The 22,081-nt window shown below is 40.3% G+C and overlaps 1 protein-coding gene across 1 annotated transcript in view; it reads right to left on the reverse strand.

Moving 5' to 3' along the window:
* The window catches only part of LOC115208759 (protein mono-ADP-ribosyltransferase PARP14-like), a 119,690-nt gene that overhangs the window by 45,722 nt on the left and 51,887 nt on the right, over positions 1-22,081 (reverse strand). The window contains 4 exon segments of the mRNA XM_036500243.1: positions 12,098-12,325; positions 12,935-13,162; positions 13,443-13,579; positions 19,198-19,377. Coding sequence (XP_036356136.1) covers positions 12,098-12,325; positions 12,935-13,162; positions 13,443-13,579; positions 19,198-19,377 — 773 coding nt within the window.

Consider the following 22,081-nt stretch of genomic DNA (forward strand, 5'->3'; position numbering starts at 1 on the left):
CACCCATCCTTTGGACAGTTTAAGTTGCTTTGGTGTTATTTTTTCCCCAGTTACTTGAACTACCGAGAAGGTTTATGAGTAGCACAGCAATCTATGTTTCCGATTAATCTAGGAACAGAAAATCAAATTGAAGGCTGGTTATTGTGGAGGTCGTTGCACTTTAATGATCATAGAACATATGAGTTTGCAAGTGATGCAAAATAGAGCTACTGAAGTGTTTTGGGAGTAGATTACGGATAATGACTACAAAATATAGTTGTTTTTTAAGTATATTTTGTTCACTCTTATTTTCATGTATATCATATAAACATCTACATCTTTTGGAACATTTTATAAGACTTTACTGGCAAATTTTTAAGTCAAAATTTATTTATATGAAAGAAAACTATTGGTAACATAACATGAATTGGGCAGAGTTAAAGAATACACACACCATCCGTCTTCCATGTAATCCTAACCCTAAACCCTAAACCTAGCCCTAAACACTGGGTGTGCATATTATTTACCTTCACCCACATGTTGTTCTAAAAATTACAGTTAAATAAGATTTTTTGGATAAATCTTTTAAACTAACATAAACTTTTATTTATGTAAAAACTAACATTTCATTTTCTGAGCTGAGATTCGAAACTGAATCTAAGGATTCTCGCTGACCTGATCCACCACTGGCCGAACAGGTGTGACAGAAATTTCTTTATCCTGTCAAAATGTGATGGATGGATTTCTAACCTGAGCTGTGTCACTGAAGGTTCAACTGGACAGCAGGTGACCTAGATAAGTAGTAAGGACTCCAATGGTATGTCTGTTCTTCTTGCTAGGATGACCATTATAAATAGTGACCTTAGATACAGGACAGATAAGCAGGCAGCTTGCAACAGGTAAGCAGCCAACAGAGAGCCACATAGTCAGCATGAGCGAATTATGATAGCCAATGACACAACACAGTAGCAGGACACAAAAAGATAGGACAGAAAAACAACACAACTCAACCAAATGTTCAATGCACACACAGACACAAAATATGCCATGCACTCTTTCATCAAATCAACATTCTACTTCTCCTGTTGTTATTTTTACTTTGCCACCTCAAAGCTGTTGGTAACTTCATGTAGCAGCCTTCATTGATATTGTAAATTAAACTTTGAGTATCCAACACGTAGATGCAAGTGTGGATCAAATAAATTATTTAAACTACAATCCTCATTGTTTTACTTTGATGTCGTCCTATCTCCATCGGCGACACCCGACAACATACATTGAACCATCAACATCACATTTCGCTGCCCATACTGCTACAATTTACATGACAGAAAATTGCCATAAGAGGTAAGATGGAGAGAAGCTTCAGCTAGTGTCCTCACAGGCAAGGCACATAGGTATAAAAATCTTCTGGGAAGGTAACATCGATGGAGTAGGGGGTGTAGGTATATTCCTTGTGGAGAAATGGGTGGATAAGGTCATAGAGGTTGTCAGGGTATGTGATAGAGTGCTTAAGCTCAGGCTAGTCTTGCAGAATAGTATAGCTACAATTATCTCTGCCTATGACCCTGCAAGTGGCCCTACCAAATGCTCTGAAGGACCATTTTTATGATACCCTTCTACAGGCTGCCTCAAAGATGAGTGGCAATGACCTCATCTTTGCAGCTGGAGATTTTAATGAGCATGTTGGACAGCAATCCGGTATCTTCACTGGTGTACATGGGCATAATGGTATTGGTTCCTGAAAAGAAGATGGAACCAGGCTACTGGAGTTTTGTGATGCATGTAGCCTTTTAGTCTGCAACACTAAGTTCAGGAAGCCAAGCAGCCACCTGATAACCTATCAATCAGGTGACTCTGCTAGCCAGATTGATTTCATCCTCACCAGACAGCGGGACGCAGGGTTGCTCTTAAATACAAAGACCCTCTCAGGTATGGAATGTACCCCCAGCATAGACTAGTCATTAGTGACTTTAGACTCGAGGCCAGAAGGATTCCAAGAAGCAGACCAATCCAGAAAAGAAGGATTTGGAAGCTAAAGAACCCTTCACATGATCTGAGATTTAGGGATATCCTCATCAAGAAATATGATGAGAGGGAGGAGGAGCTACAGTCCTCGGACATAGAAGGTAGCTGGAAATTCCTACGGGACAGCTTACTGAGTGCCACAGACCAAGTCCACAGATGGTGCAAAGTCCCTTCCAGACCTAGAGTTATGTGGTGGTGGAATAATATAGTAGACAGAGCCATCAGAGCAATGAAACAGGCCTGGAGGGGTTGGGGTAGCAGGGAACCATACCAGATAGCCAGAAAGGAGGCTAGGAGACAGGCATACATAGCCAAGGGCGAAGCAGAAAAGAAGTTTGCCAATGTCCAGCAACATAAAGACCAAAGAAATGAAGTATTTCGGATTGCAGTGTGTGAGAGAAAATTGTGATGTCACAGGAGAGAAATGTGTCCGCATGGATGATGGTGCACTTGCTTTTAATGATTCCGAAATGAAAGAGGTTTGGAGAAGCCATTATGAAAGACTGCTGAACGTGGAAAATGAACTGGAGGAGGAGAGCCAGCCAAATGTTGCCACAGTAGAGGGACCAGCTATCCGAATAGACAGCACCCTTGTAGATAAAGCAATTAAGGTTATGAAGCCAGGAAAAGCCCCTGGTCCATCAGGAATCACTGCTGAGATGCTTAAAACATCTGGTGGTGTGGGCTATGGCCTAGTCACCCGCATTGTAAACCAGGTAGTTCATGATGGAGTCATACTCAATGACTGGTGTAGCAGCACCATAGTCAACTGCTACAAAGGTTAAAGTGATGCTTTAGATAGAAATAACTACAGGGGTATCAAATTGCTGGATCAGGTGATGAAGGTCAGGGAGAGGGTCATGGCCCAACTAATTAGGGAGAGTGTCTGCTTAGATGAGATGCAGTTCGGTTTTGTGCCAGGTAGAAGCACCACTGATGCCATATTCCTGGTGCAGCAACTGCAGGAGAAATAACTAGCCAAAGATAAACTCCTATACTTAGCTTTTGTGGACTTTTACAGGGTCCCCCAATCCCTTATCTGGTGGGCGATGCAGAAAATGGGGATTGATGAGTGGTTAATAAGGGCTGTACAAGCCCTATACAGAGAGGCCGTTAGTAAGGTTAGTGTTGGCAATGAGTATAGTGAAGAATTCCTGGTAGAAGTAGGGGTTCACCAAGTATCAGCCCTCAGCCCCCTCTTATTCATCATAGTCCTCCAGGAAATAACAGGAATTCAAGACAGGTTGCCCTGGGAACTCCTCTATGTTGATGACCTGGCCCTCATAGCAGAATCACTACCAGAACTAGAGAAGAAATTTCAGGTGTAGAAGCAAGGTTTAGAATTGAAGCGCCTTATAGTCAATGTTGTAAAGACCAAAGTTCTAGTCGAAGCACCCAACCCATGCCAGCATGGAAAATGGACATTAGACGATGATAATAATGATGATGATGATAACATGTTATGCTAAAAAAAGTAAGAAGGCAAACAAATCACGCACCATTTCAGGCAGGTGGTCCTGTAGAAAAGGTGTAGGTAGAAACTCCATAAGATGTACCCAGTGTAAGCTATGGACACATAAGAAGTGCAGCAACATCAAAGGAAGATTAACCGGGAAGATAGCTTTCATGTGCAGCAGATGCACAGGGGCAATAAACACCACAGATGCTCAGAAAATAGATTCCATCACATGACAAGGGGAGAAACTAGATGTAGTTGATAGCTTCTGCTATCTGGGTGAACAAGTCTGTAGTGGGGGTGGATGCTCAGAGAGCGTTACCACTAGAATAAGAATTGCCTGGGCAAAGTTCAGAAAGCTTCTACTCCTATAGGTGAGAAAGGGCCTCTTGCTCAGAGTAAAAGATAGATTGTAGGATGCATGTGAGCAAACTGCCATGCTTCACGGCAGTAAAACATAGGCCGTGACTGCAGAGGACATGTGTAGGCTTGAAAGAAATGAAGCTAGCATGATCTGCTGGATGTGTAATGTCAGTGTGCACACACGACAGAGTGTAAGCACCCCGAGAGAAATGTTGGGCATAAGAAGCATTGGATGTGGCAAGCAAGAAAGACGTTTGCATTGGTAAGGTCATGTACTACGGATGGATGAGGAGAGCTGTGTGAAGGAGTGCCACTCTCAAACAGTGGAAGAAATCTTGGGTAGAGGGAGACCCAGGAAGCCATGGGATGAGGTGGTGAAGCATGACCTTTGAACATTGGGCCTCACAGAGGCAATGGCGAAAGACCGAGACCTCTGGAGATATGCTGTGACTGAGAAGACCCGGCAATTAAAGTGAGTTCACAGCTGTAACCCACACCAGTTTCGCATAACCAGCCCACTTAAAAGTACCTTGGATCGTAAGGTGATATGCTGTGCTTGAGGAGACCTACTGAGTCAAGTACATCAACATCAAAATAAAAATCAGCTTTGTGGCTCTTAATTACCTTTAATAAACCTTCTGGTTAATAATTATCTTTAATAAACCTTCTGGTTAATAATTATCTTTAATAAACCTTCTGGTTAATAATTATCTTTAATAAACCTCCTGGTTATTAATTTTTTCTAATAAACCTTCTAACTATTAATTATCTATAATAAACCTTCTAACTATTAATTATGTTTAATAAACCTTGTGGCTATTCATTATTTCTAATAAGCCTTCCGGCTATTAATTACCTTTAATGAGCTTTCTGGCTATTTGCAACATGAATGTCCAAAAAGACATAAAAGTGTACATATGACTGACAGTGAGATTCGGCTATTATGTTGCTTTTGGATGTCTGTCACTGATGGATCCAGGCAGAGCGAAAATAGGTGATGTGGTAGTTTTGGTGCCAGTAGATAGATGATTGTCATCTGCTAGCAGTATAAATATGAGTGCTTTTATGCAGCATGCGTCAATATGAGAGTTCTTCTCAAGGTAAGTAACACAGTATTTGGTGTTCTAACATAACATCCACATTTAGTTGGATGTAAAATTTACCTTTTTATATTAATACTGCATTTGTTGCTATTGTTTTTAATTGACTTAATTAAGGTTCAGTCTCAATGAATGGCACCTTGGACAAGTCTCTTCAGCTACAGCCTTAGGCCAAACAAAGCCTAGTGAATAGGTCTGGTAAGCAGAAACTGAAAGAAGCCTGTCATACGTGTGTGTGTGTGTGAGTGCATTTCTCCTTGCCTTGACATTGTGTGATAGTTGTAAGCGAGTGTCCCTGTTATGCAAGTGGTGTCCTTTGTTTCTAATATTTTGTGATATTCTGTAAAATGGGGAAACAGTTACTTCCCTTGGAAGGTGGTGAGGGTTGGTGACAGGAGAGGCACCAAGCCATAGAAAATCCACCTCAACAAATTCCATCCAACCCATTCAAGCACAGAAAAGTGGATGTTATGATGATCATGATAATTATTATTATGGTGGCAGCGGTGGTGGTGGTGGTTGTGGTGGTGAGGGGGAGGGTGAAGATGATGATACTACAGATCTGTTTTACTACTTTTGTTGTGTTTTCTTAAATCTGTTTCTGAGATCATCATAATCATCACCATCATCATCATCATCATGATAATACGTACATAAGAATGCATCTGTGTGTACATGTATGTGTGTGTTATATAGAGAAAGATAAAGAGAGAGAGAGAGAGAGAGAAATAGAAAGAATAAAGATTTACATTCCTTCTTCCAAAAAGATTTCTCTCTCTCTCCCCTTCTCTCTCTGTTTGTCTGTCACTGTTTATACCTCTAGCTCGTCCCTATACACAATCAACCTAGACAACTCACAGTCTACCTTGGTTTCCTTCATTCAATCATTTCAGAAAACTAGTTGAATGATTATTTCTCTCTCAGTCATCTCTCTATATATAAACGGCAAAATGTCTGTCTGTGTGTGTGTCCTTTATACAAATTCATAATTTTTCAGTTAGAGGGCTCGCACTTTCTATGGTCATTCAAAACCATCCAAGGGTGGTCGTGCACATCTTTACATTTCCCCAGTCACCCCGCAAAGCCATTAAAACATCAATAGAAGTGACTTTTTTGTGAATTTTCTATCCAAAACCCAATCAAAATGCCCGAAACTTGATACGCAAATTGAATGCCAGCTAGCTGTATGTGATTGGTCAGAGATTTGGACAGTACTCGTGTGTATGCGCGCACGCATGCACTAGCATTATAACCCGGCAACGCCGGGTCATAGTGCTAGTTTTATTATATTCTTCACCAGTTTCATGAACTAAAGTCCCTCTGTAAAGACATCACAAGATGGAAATGTCCTTCTGTGAAAGACGCTGTTCAAAAACTAATATGCATTTTCATGTCTCAGATGTTTCTTCTATTTCAATATTGGTTTACATTATTTTACTCAATTCTTCTTCCTTGAATATACACCAATTATGTCAATGCTGCAGCAGCAGCAAGTGGAGGTGCAATGGCCCAGTGGTTAGGGTAGTGGACTCGTGGTCGGAGGATCGCGGTTTTGATTCCTAGGCCGGGCGTTGTGTGTGTTTATTGAGTGAAAACACCTAAAGTTCCACGAGGCTCCGGCAGGGGGTGGTGGCGACCCCTGTTGTACTCTTTCACCCCCAACTTTCTCTCATTCTTTCTTCCTGTTTCTTGTCCCCGACTTGCTACGCAACCACTGAGCCTGGATGCGCATTCATCCATCCGTTGAAGCTCTCGGTATTGGGGGTTGACCTGCTTTCTCTTCTGCGGGTCTTACAAATAGCAAAGGACCACGTTTCCGCCTTCTCCTACTATAGAGGCGCGATCTTGCGAGCTCTGGGACGAAGACTGCTTCACTCAACAAACAAACAAACAAAAGCAGCAGCAGCAGACCACCACCACCACTGCCACCACCAACCTTATATGGAACAGCATGAAATGTTGGAGAATGCAGTTGACAGCTTGTGCATCAAGTATTAGGAGAGGTGAAAATCAAGAGAGGAATCTTCCAGGGGGGACAGCGTGTTCCCACTGATATTCATGCTGGGAATGATCCCCTTGAGAGAAATACTACAGGAAACAAAGTTCTGGTATTACAGTTCTATATTTAAGAGATGAGGAATTAAGTACATTATTTACATTATTTATATTTGATGGATTTTTGTCCTCATCTTGTTTGTTGTTAAAACGTTTCGACTGATATACCCTCTAGCTTTTCATCAGGCATTTTGAGGAAATTTTGAACTTGGGTTCTCATACCTAAGGTAGTTGTTGTTGTTATTGTTGTTCAGGTCACTGCTTGGAATCAAACTCGGAATCTTGGGGTTAGTAACCTAAAGCTATTCACTAAGACTGAGAAAGAAATTGAGAGCTTGATGGCAACTGTGCAGATGATTAGCAAAGATATTGGCATGGAAGTTGAGATCAAGAAATGTGGTGTAATGATTCTCAAAAGGGGGGGAAATCAGTAAAAGCCATAGGATCAACCTGGAAAGTGATGAAACTATAAGGGAATTCAGAGAGGAAGGATATAGGTACCTGGGTATCATTGAAAGAGATAAGATGAATAAACACGAGATCAAAGAAAAGTTAAGGAAAGAGTATTTGAAGGAAATTTGGCTTGTGCTCCAATGAAGCTAAATGGCTGCATAAGATTAGAGCAATTAACACATGGGCTGTTGCTTTGATGAGATATGGGGCAGGAATAGTATCTTGATAGAAGCATGAATTACACCAGAGAACACGTAAATTAATGACAATGAACAAGAAATTGGAACCACAAGAGTGATGTGTCAGGTTGTATGTAAAGGAGGAGGGAAGGACGACAGGGATTGGTATGTTGTGAATGGTGTGTTGTCAAGGAAGAGGAGAATAGCCTGGCTTGGTATGTCAGGGGAATAAAGAAGAAAGGATTGAAGCAGTGAAAATGCAGGGAACCTTAAAAGTGAACGCAGCTGTAGATCCAACACGATTTAAGGAAGGCTAGAGAAATCAGATGAAGGAAATTTATTAGGACAAGAACATGCACAGTCAGTTCTTGAAGAAATAAAGATGAGATTAATTGGAATAGAACCTGGCAATGGCTGCAGAAAGGAGACTTAAAAGGGCCTACTGGAGGCATTAGTGTGCAACGCTCAAGAACAAGCTCAGAACAAACTCCTCTAAATATCACATTGATAAAAGCACTGACTTGCCACAGTGTAGGATGTGCTCTGAGAAGAGAGAAAGTATATGCCATATTGTTGGTGAGTGCTGTAAGCTTGCACAACATGAATATAAAAGAGATATGACAATGTAGCCAGATACGTCTACTGGCTGTAGTAAAGCAAACCTTGAAAGAGTAGAAACAATGGTATTAAGGTGGCAATCTGGCAGAAACGTTAGCATGCCAGACGAAATGCTTAGCGGTATTTCGCCTGCCACTATGTTCTGAGTTCATATTCCGCTGAGGTCGACTTTGCCTTTCATCCTTTCGGGGTCGATTAAATAAGTACCAGTTACGCACTGGGGTCAGTGTAATCGACTTAATTCGTTTGTCTGTCCTTGTGTTTGGCCCCTTGTGGGTAGTAAAGGAAATAGGTATGAACACAAGCCACAGGGAGAAATGGAAAATGATCATTACAAAATACTCTGGGATTTTAACATACAGTGCAACCAAGTCATAGAGGCGAGACAACCAGATATCATGATCATCCATAAGATGAAAAAGAAGCAAAGATAGTAGATGTTGCAATACCAGGCAATTTGAGGTGAAAGATAAGGAAACAGAAGAGAGAGAGCAGGGGTAAAAAGGCAGAGGGTCAAGAGAGAGAGAGAGAGAGAAAATACATGTGCTTTTAACAATAAGTTCAGCATGGTATCAGTCTGGACGAGATAGAAAAGTTATGGGACATGGGGAAAATAATGGTGACACCAGTGGTAACTGGAGCATTAGGAGCAGTTTCCAAGGGCTTTGTAAAACATATTAAGAATATTGGAGCTGCTGTCAGCTCGAGGTAATTCAGAAGTCAGCATTGTTGGGTACAGCTTGCATTTAAGGAGAGTATTGTTTTCTTTGAGTCATAGGAGAAGGCACTACTTGGAAAACCTTTGGTGATTTGTTGTTGACTGTTTTCAAGTAAAGAATAACTGGTAATTAAGAACCATCTGAGAAGCTTTCATAATAATAATAATAATAATAATGATAATAATAAATGCCCTGATGCAGGACCAGGCAGTGACTCTCATAGCTTCTGTTCTTAACTGATTGGAAGTGCTATCATGTACATTGTTTTGTCTTGGAATAAAAGATGGGCTACAGCAAATATTCTGCTCAATACCACAATTCAGTACCACTGTTGTTTGAGCAGAAGTAGTGAGGGAGCATCATAGCCATGTGGAAGGATTATTTGGGGTTTGGATAATTCACCTCTGGAAACATGGGTATTCATTCAATATCCTTAAACAATCGTTATTCAGGGACCTTTTGAGCATCCTTATCAGACGAGTAGTCATGATGGGTATACTGGGCTTCGTATATTTTATCCCAGTGTCACTTTGATGGCTTGCACTGCTCTCTCACTCGATAATAATAAATAAAGTCATAAGGAAATCAGTTCTTTAAAACACCCAGACTGATACCCATGCTGAACTTATTGTTAAAAGCACATGTATTTCCTCTCTCTCTCTCTCTCCCTCTATCACTCTCTTCAATACTTGTGAACATTACTTGTTGACATCATAAGAATCTTCAGCTGAAATCACTCAAGTCACGGACCAATTCAAACAGCAAGCAAGTCTTTTGTTAGATTCAGACTAAGTTAAAACATTTCTCCTTCCTTCTTTGCTTAAATCTTAAATTTCCTCAAACCAGACACATCGCTGAAATGCTTGTAACAAAGGGAATTCCAGTAAACATAGCCAAGGTGCCGAGGGTTGGTGTGAAACCAAAGGATAGTTTCAGTTTACACTCCGGCAAGGCCATGGCAGGATTTGAACTCAGAATGCCAAGTACAGAAACAAATACCACAGAAGATATGTCATTCTTCCAGTTCCACCAATCCAGCCATCAAGATTGGGAGATTTTTATCAATTGTGAAGCAATTTTGACATCATAAGAATCTTCAGCTGAAATCACTCAAGTCACGGACCAATTCAAACAGCAAGCTAGTCTTTTGTTAGATTCAGACTAAGTTAAAACATTCTCCTTCCTTCTTTGCTTAAATCTTAAATTTCCTCAAACCAGACACATCGCTGAAATGCTTGTAAAAAGGAATTCCAGTAAACATAGCCAAGTGCCGAGGGTTGGTGTGAACCAAAGGATAGTTTCAGTTTACACTCCGGCAAGGCCATGGCAGGATTTGAACTCAGAATGCCAAGTACAGAAACAAATACCACAGAAGATATGTCATTCTTCCAGTTCCACCAATCCAGCCATCAAGATTGGGAGATTTTTATCAATTGTGAAGCAATAAAAGGTTAATACAGCATTAATAGGGTTTGAACTCAGAATGCCAAGGGCTGAAACAAATAGCAGAAAGTATCCTGTTGAACACCCTTAAAACTCATCCAATTTGAATGAGAGCAAGGGACACTTGGTTGCCATTACTAGCAAGTCAAGCCTCAGCATAGAAGCCCCTTAATTGATTCATCCAACTTTGAGAAGAAATATGGAAAGAATTGTGGAAAGAGTTTCCAAAGCGTTCCACTTTGAAGAACAGAAATGAAAGAAAACCATCAGTGTTCTGGTGGTGCCATTAACACATTTTTGGTTGGTCAGTAACCAAAATAGAATTGTTGAAGGATGTTGTGGGTAGGTAGTGGTAGTGGTGGTGGTTGTGGAGGAGGAGGTAGCTACACTGAATCCATATCAAGTTACAAAGAATTAAATCATGGAATGAAAGATTTGAAGAAAACCAAGCTAACCTAAAAGTATGGAAGACAGGACCATGAGACACATCAAAGATTCCAACTGAAGAATTCTAAGACACCAATAAATAAATTTACAAAACTGATTCCATATTTTATCTTCATAATCATTTCCTTCATTAATTACAGAATATGTTTTGGGTTAATTCGAAAAATATCAAGTTGGAATTTGATGTTGTTGGAAGCTATGGAAGGGGGAGACCCCAGGAAGACATGGGATGAAGAATTGAAGGCCAATCTCAAAACAGTGAGCCTTATGAAGGAGATGACAAAGGGATGAGATATATGGTACATGGCTGTACTTAAGAAGACATGCCCACCAGAACAGAATTGATATCCAAATAACGATAATGTTTGTCCATGAGGGCGCTGCCATGTCAACCTTCTCTCCCATTCCATACACACACATTTCATTTCCTAACATCCACCATTTCCTCATTACCTGAGAGCAGAATAGGCACATACTAACCCCACCTCCTTTCTGCACCTTCTCTCTTCTCCCTCTGCTGCTCTCCATCATCAACTCCTTGCTTATCTACTATGCCCCAATACCCACATATATCTACTGCAACCCCACAAGCCATTTCTATATTTCACTGCATCATTTGTTACAATCATCTCATCCTGCCCCCCTCACCCAGCTGAAGCCTCTATATCCCCTTACCTATCCTCACCACCCCATCTCCCTCGAGGGCATGTCCCATCACATCTCCACCATCATATCTCTCACTATCACTCTTTTTATCTTACTATCTGACCCCTTCTTTCCTTTTCCTTCCAACTGGGGCATTCATGTAACTACTCTACAGCAAGATACCTCTCTCTGTCCCCAGTATACCCTAAGTCTTTCAACTGGCGCAAAGCCACAGCCGACCAGTACCATTCCCCCCACTCCCGTCCAGTTGAGGGGTTCTTGTCTTGCAAGATAATTGGTAATTCTGTCGGTGCTGGTGCCACGTAAAAGCACCCAGTACACTCTGTAAATTGGTTGATGTTAGGAAGGGTATCTCAACTGCAGAATCCATACCAAAACAAAGAATGGAACCAGGTTTGGCTCTTTGCCTAGCCAGTTCCTGTCAAACTGTCCAACCCATGCCAGCATGGAAAACAGGTGATAAATAACGAGCATGATTCTAAGTTTTATTTTCATTTCGATTTCCTTTGTTTATTGCAGAATATTTTCTTTGTTTTGGTGAATTCCAAGAATATCAACATAAAACAACAAACAACAAATACATCAACCAACCTTTACTATTTCTGTGTCTTGAGGATAAACCACAAAGTTTACAACTTTGATCTGGCTTGAATTTTGCTTTGAGTAGTTTTTCACTGCTTCATACATAGTTCTGGGTAGGTTTTCAATGGGGTACCTCAATTTTCCAGCCCCTAATATAGGAAATGCAAGGCTTTTTGCTCCTCTTCTCTCAGCTTTCCCCAGACAAATGGTTATTATTTGAGTCAAGTTTGCCAGAGTCTAAAAAAAATAATTGTTTAGTAATTGATAATGAACATTTTATTAAATTATTTTCTTATTACAGGAAGAAACCATTAAGTTGTAATAAATATATCCTCCTCTCACAACTCCTCTCACTCCTGCCACTGCTAAACACAACTGTCATTCCTATCACTCTTTAGTCCTGCAAGGGACAAGGCAACCTCACTCATGATGCTGCTACAATAAAACAGACCCAATCCACCGTGTAAAATGATAGGTGAATGAAGAGAGACAATGCAGACCCAAGAGGAGTCTTTGGTGTTGTTGAGGACATGACTACCTCTCTAGTGCTCGTGCCATGACAGAGAAAAACTCACCAATACAGACAGTAAAACACAGAAATATGTTTGAATATAGTCTTATTTATCAGTCACATAACTGTTGTTAGGCCATGAGGCTTTTTTCCTTCTATTTATATATAAAAGTGTCCTGTTCATCGATATCTTCTGCTTCCTTCCAATGATAACTGGAAGAACAAATATTAAACAGGATGCTGACATTTGCTTTATGATTCTCACACAACATGCATAAGGTTCTCTTCAAACATTAACTGTTTCAATAAATCAAATACATATGAATAATACTTACTGAATGTGAGGAGTTTACACCCCAGGGCGGTAATGCCAGATGAAAAACATTCTTACATTTGAGGTTATATCCTTTAGTTATGGCTACTTCAGAAGTAGAAATACCTTGAGGATATTTCTGGCTACATTCGCTTTGTATCTGGGGACCAGCAGCATTGAGAATAAATTTGGAGATAGAACCATTATTAAGCAGGAGGTTTTTATTGGTGCTGTTAACGATGACATCAACCTACAAAAGTAATTAATGGTAAACAGCTAAGGAACATTCCGTGGAGAAGAGAGATACATTGTTGCAGTTGATATTGTTGTTAAGTAAGGCTCTACAGAATGGCTGTAGTAAGTCTGCGGTTGTTAAAGTTAGCAAAAGATATACTCAAGATATCAGATGTGAAGGAAATAAAATGTTTGAGTTTGATTGAGAAAATGTTTTAATTAACTGGAAATGATTCCTCATTTGCAAATGAAATAACAATTAAATATAAATATGTTAAGTGAATCTATTTACTCACAGATGCATTAGAAATTGAACCAATCATTAGTTGTATTTTGATGCCAGCATTTTCTCCGGATGCCACATTAGTTCTGGGTGTCATAGGGGCTGCTTTCTGTTGTGGACCAAGAAGGGATGCGTTGAATGATGTGGTTCCTGAAAATAAAACAATTGAACATCTTCTCTCTCTCTTAAAAGAACTACTTTATTCCATATAAATAGTAATGGTATTCCTTTCTGAAAATATGATTTAGCAAGAGAATACATGCTAACTTGTAGTCATTCTCCCCCCCCCACACACACACACCTTTTATATAGCAACAAGGCTATAAACGTTATTTCCATGTATTTCTTCTACCAAATGGACTAAAAATACATTGAAGAACATACTTGAAACTTTCAAAGTCTGAAAACAGTGAAACTGGTTAGTAAAATGTGATCTTCCACCTCTTATGAAACGTTTTTGCTTAAAACATTTATTAAAACAGGCTTCAGATGGTGTAGATTCCACTAAGTTGGGAATTTGGTGTGAAAAAATGTTTTTGAGGGAGTGGAGAGAGGTTTTTCAGAAAATTCACATAAACTCAAATTCGTTTCCTCATAACTTTTGGGAAAATGGCTATTTTTAAAGGAAAATTTCCACAAATATCTTTCAAGGTGTGTATATTAGGATAATAATGGAATTTGATGCAAAAATATAAATTGCTGGGATAGCATACATAAATATTGATACACATCAGATATTTGTTTTGAGTGGGGTTTTTTTTGTTGTTTTTTACAACATGTTCCAATAGAATTGGAATTTATACCATCTGAAGCTTATTTATAGAAAATTTCATTAAAAAATTATGTTTTTCTTGAAACTATAGGGAAAGAAATCTGTTGGGACATACATGTATGGGTATGGTACAGGTAATACTCAGACCAGTTGCTGTATATTATTGCATATGTGTGACCAGAAGTCCAAATAAACATATAATCTTTAAACTTTAATCAAGGATATATATATATATATACACACACATATATACATATATATATGTATATATATATATATATATATATGTATGTATATATGGTACATTTTAAAACCTTTCTTGTAATTTTTCTTTCACCAGATCAGACTGGAGCCTGGTGCAGCCCCTGGCTTCCCAGACCCCGGTCGAACTGTCCAACCCGTGCTAGCACGGAAAACGGACGTTAAACGATGATGATGTATATCTCACTCATATGGCAGTGTTGTCTGCTTCACACAATTTACCTGCTTACCACATCACATGACTCAGGCTGATGGTCATGTGATAAGTAATTTCTAACAGGTTAAGCTGTTCAAGGAAAGAAACTTGGTTATTCAGTTGAAGAAGGCTTCCAGAGCTAAATGGCCTCTCGTAAATACTTCAGAGTCAGACAACGCTATAACTCTTGGTTCAACATTATTGGACGTAAGAAGATAAAACACTTATTTCAAGAAATTTCTCTCTTAAAGAATCATCATCATCATCATTTAACGTCCGCTTTCCATGCTAGCATGAGTTGGACGGTTCAACTGGGGTCTGGGGAGCCCGAAGGCTGCACCAGGCCAGTCAGATCTGGCAGTGTTTCTACAGCTGGATGCCCTTCCTAACGCCAACCACTCCGAGAGTGTAGTGGGTGATTTTATGTGCCACCGACACAGGTGCCAGATGAGGCTGGCGAACGGCCACGCTCGGGTGGTGTTTTTATGTGCCACCGACACAGGTGCCAGACGAGGCTGGCGAACGGCCACGCTCGGGTGGTGTTTTTTATGTTCCACCGACACAGGTGCCAGATTAGGCTGGTGAACGGCCACGATCGGATGGTGTTTGTTACGTGCCCACAGCATGGAGGCCAGTCGATGCGGTACTGGCTACGGCCACGTTCGGATGGTTTTCTTGTGTGCCACCGGCACTAGTACCACAAAGATACAAATTCCATTGATGTTCATCTATTTTGATTTGTTTTGATTTTTTGATTTGATTTTCACTTGCCTCAACAGGTCTTCACAAGTGTCACAAGAAGGAAGGTATGCACAGCTAGACTGACTACGTCCCAGGTAGGGGCCACGGGTTATGGCCTGACTAGTCTTGCCGGGTCTTCGGATGGTGTTTTTATGTGCCACTGACACAGGTGCCAGATGAGGCTGGCGAACGGCCACAATCGGATGGTGTTTTTTACGTGCCCACAGCACAGAGGCCAGTCGATACGGTACTGGCTACAGCCACGTTCGGATGGTTTTCTTGTGTGCCACCAGCACTGGTACCACAAAGATACAAATTCCATTGATGTTCATCTATTTTGATTTGTTTAAAATGTAAATCATCATCATAATCATCGTCATTTAACATCCACTTTCCATGCTGACATGGGTTGGATGGTTTGACTGAAGCTGATAGGCTGGAAAGCTGTACCAGGTTCCAGTCAGATTTGGCATGGTTCTTACAGCTGATGTCTTTCCAAATGTCAATCACACTGAGAGTGTAATGGGTGCTTCTACATGCCACCGGCATGGGTGTCATTTTGTGCAACACCAGTATCTTCCACGACTGCAATTTTGCTCGGCATGATGGGTCATATTCTCAAACACAACATAATGCCAAAGGTCTCAGTCATTGCCTCTGTGGGCCCAACACTTGAAAGGAACTCAGCCACTTTGTTTCTGTGAAGCTCAATGTTTGAAAGGAACTCAGCTAATTTGCCTCTGTGAGGCCCAAAGTTCAAAAGACGTTCTTTATGTTCCACTGGCATGGGTGCACATAGCTTGAAGGGGTCCTCTCAAGCACAGCACATCACTAAAGGTCTCGGTCACCAATCATTGCCTCTGTGAGGCTCAAAGTTTGAAGATCGTGCTTCACCACCTTGTCCCATGTCTTCCTGGGTCTACTTCTATCATAAGTTCCCTCCACAGTTAGAGATTGGCACCTCTTTACACACCTGTCCATATGCATCACATGACCATACCAGCACACCTCATCTGATTCCTCTTATGCCTAACTTTTCTCTCAAGATGCTTACACTCTGTCGAACATGCATACTGACATTGCACATCCAGTGAAGCATACTGGCTTCATTTTTCTCAAGCCTACACATGTCCTTGGCTGTCATAGCCCATGTTTCACTGCCATGTAGCATAGCTGTTCACTCACAGGCTTCATACAATCTGGCTTTCACTCTGAGGGAGAAGTCCTTTGTTACCAACAGAAGCAGGGGCTCTCTGAACTTTGCCCAGCCTAATCTTATTCTCACAGCTATACTCTCAGAACATCCACCTCCACTACTAACTTGGTCACCTAGGTAACCGAATCTATCTACTACCTCTAACCTGCAGTTGATAGAGTCTATTTTCTGTGCATTTTCAGTGTTTATTGTACCTGTGCACCTTCCACATACCAAAAGTTAATTTCTCTGTTAACCTTCCTTTGTGTCCAAAGATTACAATGGGTGCAGCTTATGGAGTTTCTACCTACACCTTTTCTACAGACTGAGCAGGGCCATCTACCTGAGAGGATTTGTGATCTGTCTGCCTTCCTACTTACTATGACTTTGGTTTTTGCTAGGTTAACTCTAAGGCCTTTTGATTCTAGATCTTGTTTCCATATATTGAACTTCTTCTCTAGCTCAGGTAGTGATTCAGCTATAAGAACAAGGTCATCAGGGTAGAGGAGTTCCCAGGGGCAGCTTGTCTTGAATTCCTCTGTTATTGCCTGGAGAACTATGATGAACAAAAGGGGGTTGAGCACCCATTCCTTGCTGAATCCCTACTTGTACCCCAAATTCTTCACTATACCTGTTGCCCACCCTCACCTTACTGGTAGCGTTCCTATACAAGGGTTGTACAGATCTCACCAACCACTCGTCTATCCCTAGTTTCCACATTGACCACCAGATATGGGATGAGTGGACGCTGTCAAAAGTTAACAAAAGCCAAGATTAGATGTTTATCTTTGGCTTGGAATTTCTCCTACAGTTACCTTACCAGAAATATAGCACCAGTGGTGCTTCTCCCTGGCACAAACCCAAACTGCATCTCATCTAGACTAAGTCTCTCCCTAATTAGTTGGGTTATGACTCTCTCTGTAACCTTCATCACCTGAACCGACAATTTGTTACCTCTGTAATTATTTCTATCTTCTAGCTTCATATCTTTCAAGCCTTCACATGTCCTCTGTGATCACAGCCCACATTTCCCTGTCATGGAACATGGCTGTTTGCCCACAGGCATCCTACAATCTGCCTTTCACTCTGAAGGAGAGGCCTTTTGTTGCCAGCAGAGTTAGGAGCTCTCTGCACTTTCACCTAACCTAATCTTATTCTCACAGCAACACTCTCAGAGCATCCAATTTGCTACTGACTTGGTCACCTACATAACAGAAGCTATCTAGCTTACCCCACTAGCAATTAATGGAATCTATTTTCTGTACATTTTTAGTATTTATTGTACCTGTGCCCCTTCCAAACACAAAACTATTTTCCCAGTTAACCTTCCTCTGATATTGCTGTACCTCTTATGTATCCATAACTTGCACTGGATACATCACATGGAGCTTCTGCCAATGCTTTTTCAACAGAACAAGCAGGGCCATCTACCCGAAGGGGTTTGTGATTTGTCTGCCTTCCTACTTACTAAAACTTTGGTCTTTGCCAGGTTAACTCTAAGGCCCTTTGATTCTAAACCTTGCTTCCACACCTGAAATTTCTTTTTTAGCTCTGGAAGTGATTCAACTATGAGAACAAGTTCATCAGCATAGAGGAGCTCCCAGGGGCAGCATATCTTAAATTGCCCTGTTATTGCCTAGTGGACTATGATAAACAAGACGGGACTGAGGACCAATCCTTAGTGAACCTCTACCTGTACCTTAGATTAATCGCTATACTCATTGCCCACCCTCACCTTACTGACTGCATGCCTGCTAAAAGACCCCCACCCCCACCACTGCTGCAGATGATAACAACAAATCAAAAAAGAAAGAAGTCATTAAAAAAATTGCACTAAATTTTAATTTTTAGTCAGAGAAACTGAGAAGTCATTCACTTATTGAAAAAGCCCTTTTCTTTTGAGGTGGTGGTGGTGGTGGGGGGGGGGAATCTATAACTTCATAGTAATTACGAGCAATAGTCATGTTTACAATGTATCAGATAAATAATTATAATTATCCTTTGTTAGGGAATCACAGAGTGAGAAAAGAATATTTTATCAACAGCAATAAATTAAACATCATCATCATCCTTGTTTTCACATCCATTGTTCCCTGCTTGCATGGGTCAGATTAGTTTATTGAGGCAGACTTTCTATAGTTGGATGCTCTTCCTGATGCTGACCCTCACCTGTTTCCAAGCAAGGTAATATTTCCCCCTGGCCAGACGTGGTTTCCACAGAAGACGGGAAACAAACAACCTCACTTGTATGCTGGGGATGCTCGTTTACAGCCATCACATGATGTGAAGACAAGAGTACAAACACACTCACACACACACACACACAATACGTATATGAGGGGCTCTTGTATCAGTTTCTATCTTCTAAATCAGTTGACAAGACTTTGGTCAGCTCAGGGCCATATTAGAAGATATTTGCTTGAGTTGCCTTACATTGGGAATCAACATGGTTAGAAATGAAGCTTTTTAACCACAAATCCATGGCTGTGCCCATAAACCAATAATAGGAATTAGATAAAAGTTGACTGAACGAGGAAAAATCTTAATCCTGAAATAAATCATTTAAATTTTCTCTAAAATATCAAGCAAATAACAAGTCCTACCTCTGCTTTTACTGATTCCAAACACCGTTTCTAGATGAAGCTTAAAAGCTCTGATTACTTCCTTCCGTACATCAATCAAACAAATATGTTTTATTTTAGAATTCGAGTGAGTATCAAGATAATTCTTTATCGTCCTTACTGTACATTTGGTTCCTTCTTCTATGGGTATACCATAAATACCTGTAATAAATAAAGTATGCAACACAATTAATCCAACAAATGTTCTTACTCAAAATATATATAACTAGCAGAGATACCTGGTGTTGCTCGGGATCAAAAGGGCATAGTTTGTATATATATGAAACAGGTGATACATGAAAGTGCTGCATTGATGACAAAACATTTGTGGAGTAAATGTAAAAGCTTTGCACAAATGACAATTTGAGTTTAGCACACCGATTTGGACAGAATTATCATTTTTATAAGAATGCGATGGATCATATCTAAAAGAAGCTCCAGGTGTTGTAAAGAACGAATTTGTATGTGACATGATTCTGAGAGCTATTCTATTGAACCTCTGTGTAATCTGGTGAGCTAAATGTTGCTTTAATGATCTTGGGAAAGTCTCATCTCATTTCTGTCTTGAGACTCCATCTGATGTACTGCAGCATGCGTTTGGTGATGTTGAGAAAGTCTCATATCCCATTCTCTCTTGAGAATCCATCTGATGCCAAGCAGAATGCCTTTGCTGATCTTCAGAAAGTCTCATCTCCCTTCTCTCTTGAGAATCCATCTGATGTGTTGCTGTATGTGTATGGAGATCTTTGGAAAGTGTCATGTCCCTTCTTCTCTCTTGAGACTCCATCTGATGTACTGCAGCATGTCTTTGCTGATGTTGAGAAAGTCTCATCTTCTGTCTTCAGACTCCATTTGATGTGTTGCAGCATGCGTTTGGTGATCTTTCAAAGGGTCATGCCCCTTCTGTATTGAGACTACATCTGACATGCTGCAGCATGCTTTTACGCCGTTCAAGAATTTGGACCTGGAGATCTCCATTTCCAGCGACTTCGAGGGCCACCTCCCAGTGGTGTTGGGTGTCAACGAAGAGCTCGCGACTATAACAAGACGACCAAAGTTTGTTTTTTTTCCCCAAGGTCTGGGGTCTCCCGCCCCTAAGCCCGTGACCATCACCTAATCACCTTTACCCATCTTGTTGCTTAACAACAACAGTATGCTTTTACTGATGTTGACAAAGTCTCATGTCCATTATCTCTTGAGACTCTCGCCTTCAGTTTTCTGCACTCCTCCTTGCTTTATAGATGTTTCTGGAAAGATTATTTTTTTCCTTTGGTGGCATAATTTTTTTCAATGTTCTAAACAAAAAATTATGAACAAAGAAAAAATATACATTAATCTCTATTTTTGAAAGCAGTCGTATGTATGTAGTATGTCTATATTTTTGTATACTGTATAAATTAACCAAATATAAGCAATTTGCAAATACCCTGCACCCTTGTAACTGCTGCAATAATTATGAACTGTTAATGGAACGGTAGATATGTATTTTCATATAATTTGGACCTTCCACGTAATTGTTTTTTGTCAAGAGGTTGTGTAGATGATAGCTTGTTTAATAATGTAGGTCAGTGGTTTTCAGCCAGGGTTCCACGGATCCTTAGGGTTCCACCAGTACAGTCCAGGGGTTCCGCAAAAAGTTACAAAACTGCTAAAATTGGCAGTAATTTTTAAGTCTCTTGTGCAGATATGTGTGCATAAGACTATTAAATTATTGCACAGGGGTTCCTCGAGCCAGTGGAATGTTTCCTTGGGGTTCTGCTCCAGCAAAAAGTTTGAAAAGCACTGATGTAGGTAGTGGGCACGCAAACACACACGCACTCACAGACACATACACATGCGACGATACGCACACATACACTCTCACAAACAGACATATACATATAATAAGAGAGACACATGCAGACATACATTCACGCATATCAGTCATCACATGTGTATGCATATGTGTAGATGTGCATGTGTTTAATAATGTACCTAGTGTGAAAACCCACACACAGTCAGAGAGACACACACACACTCGTACACCCACACACACATACACTCAGAGATACATACACACTTGTATAAGTGACATCATCATTGTCAAGGTTTGAAATGTCCTGTACTATTTTCATCCTTATTGAATGCACAAACACACACACAAAAGTGAAAGAATGAAAGGGAAACAATATTACACAATGGTTTCCGATAGAGGGAGAAATGTAAATGGTGCATTTAAATAGAGAGAGTGCAGGAAACTTAAAATAAGCAAAGTAATGTTGTGGGGAGAACATTCAGATAGCATGAAGACAACGATATATATATATATATATATACGCACGACAAAACTGAAACACACTGAAGCCAATTTTCATAGAGAGAGAAATAGAGAGGGAGAGAGTGAGAAATAGAGAGAGAGAGACAGAGGGAGAAATAGAGAGTGAGAGAGTGAGAAATATAGAGAGAGGGAGAAATAGAGAGTGAGAAATAGAGAGATATAGTGAAAAATAGAGAGAGAGAGTAAGAAATAAAGAGAGAGTGAGAAATAAAGAGAGAGAGAGTGAGAAAGAGAGAGAAAGTGAGTGAGAAATAGAGAGAGAGGGAGTGAGAAATAGAGAGAGAGTGAGTTAGAGAGAGCGTGAGAAATAGAGTGAGAGTGAGAAATAGAGAGAGAGAAAGAAAGAAATGAATATTTGTATATGTGAAAGTGGGAAAAAGGAAAAGAGATTAATAGAGAGAGAGAATCAGTTAAAAACTGCAGTTTTTAGAGAAAAAGCCATGTAAAGAACTTTTTTATGGTCAGTTTGTCACATTGCGTGGGAGCTCTGGACAAAATGTTATAGTGCATAAACATCCATGGCACATAAGTAATGTGTGTGTAAAGTTT

The sequence above is a fragment of the Octopus sinensis genome, linkage group LG1, assembly GCF_006345805.1.
Source record: "Octopus sinensis linkage group LG1, ASM634580v1, whole genome shotgun sequence".
Classification (NCBI taxonomy): Eukaryota; Metazoa; Mollusca; class Cephalopoda; order Octopoda; family Octopodidae; genus Octopus; species Octopus sinensis.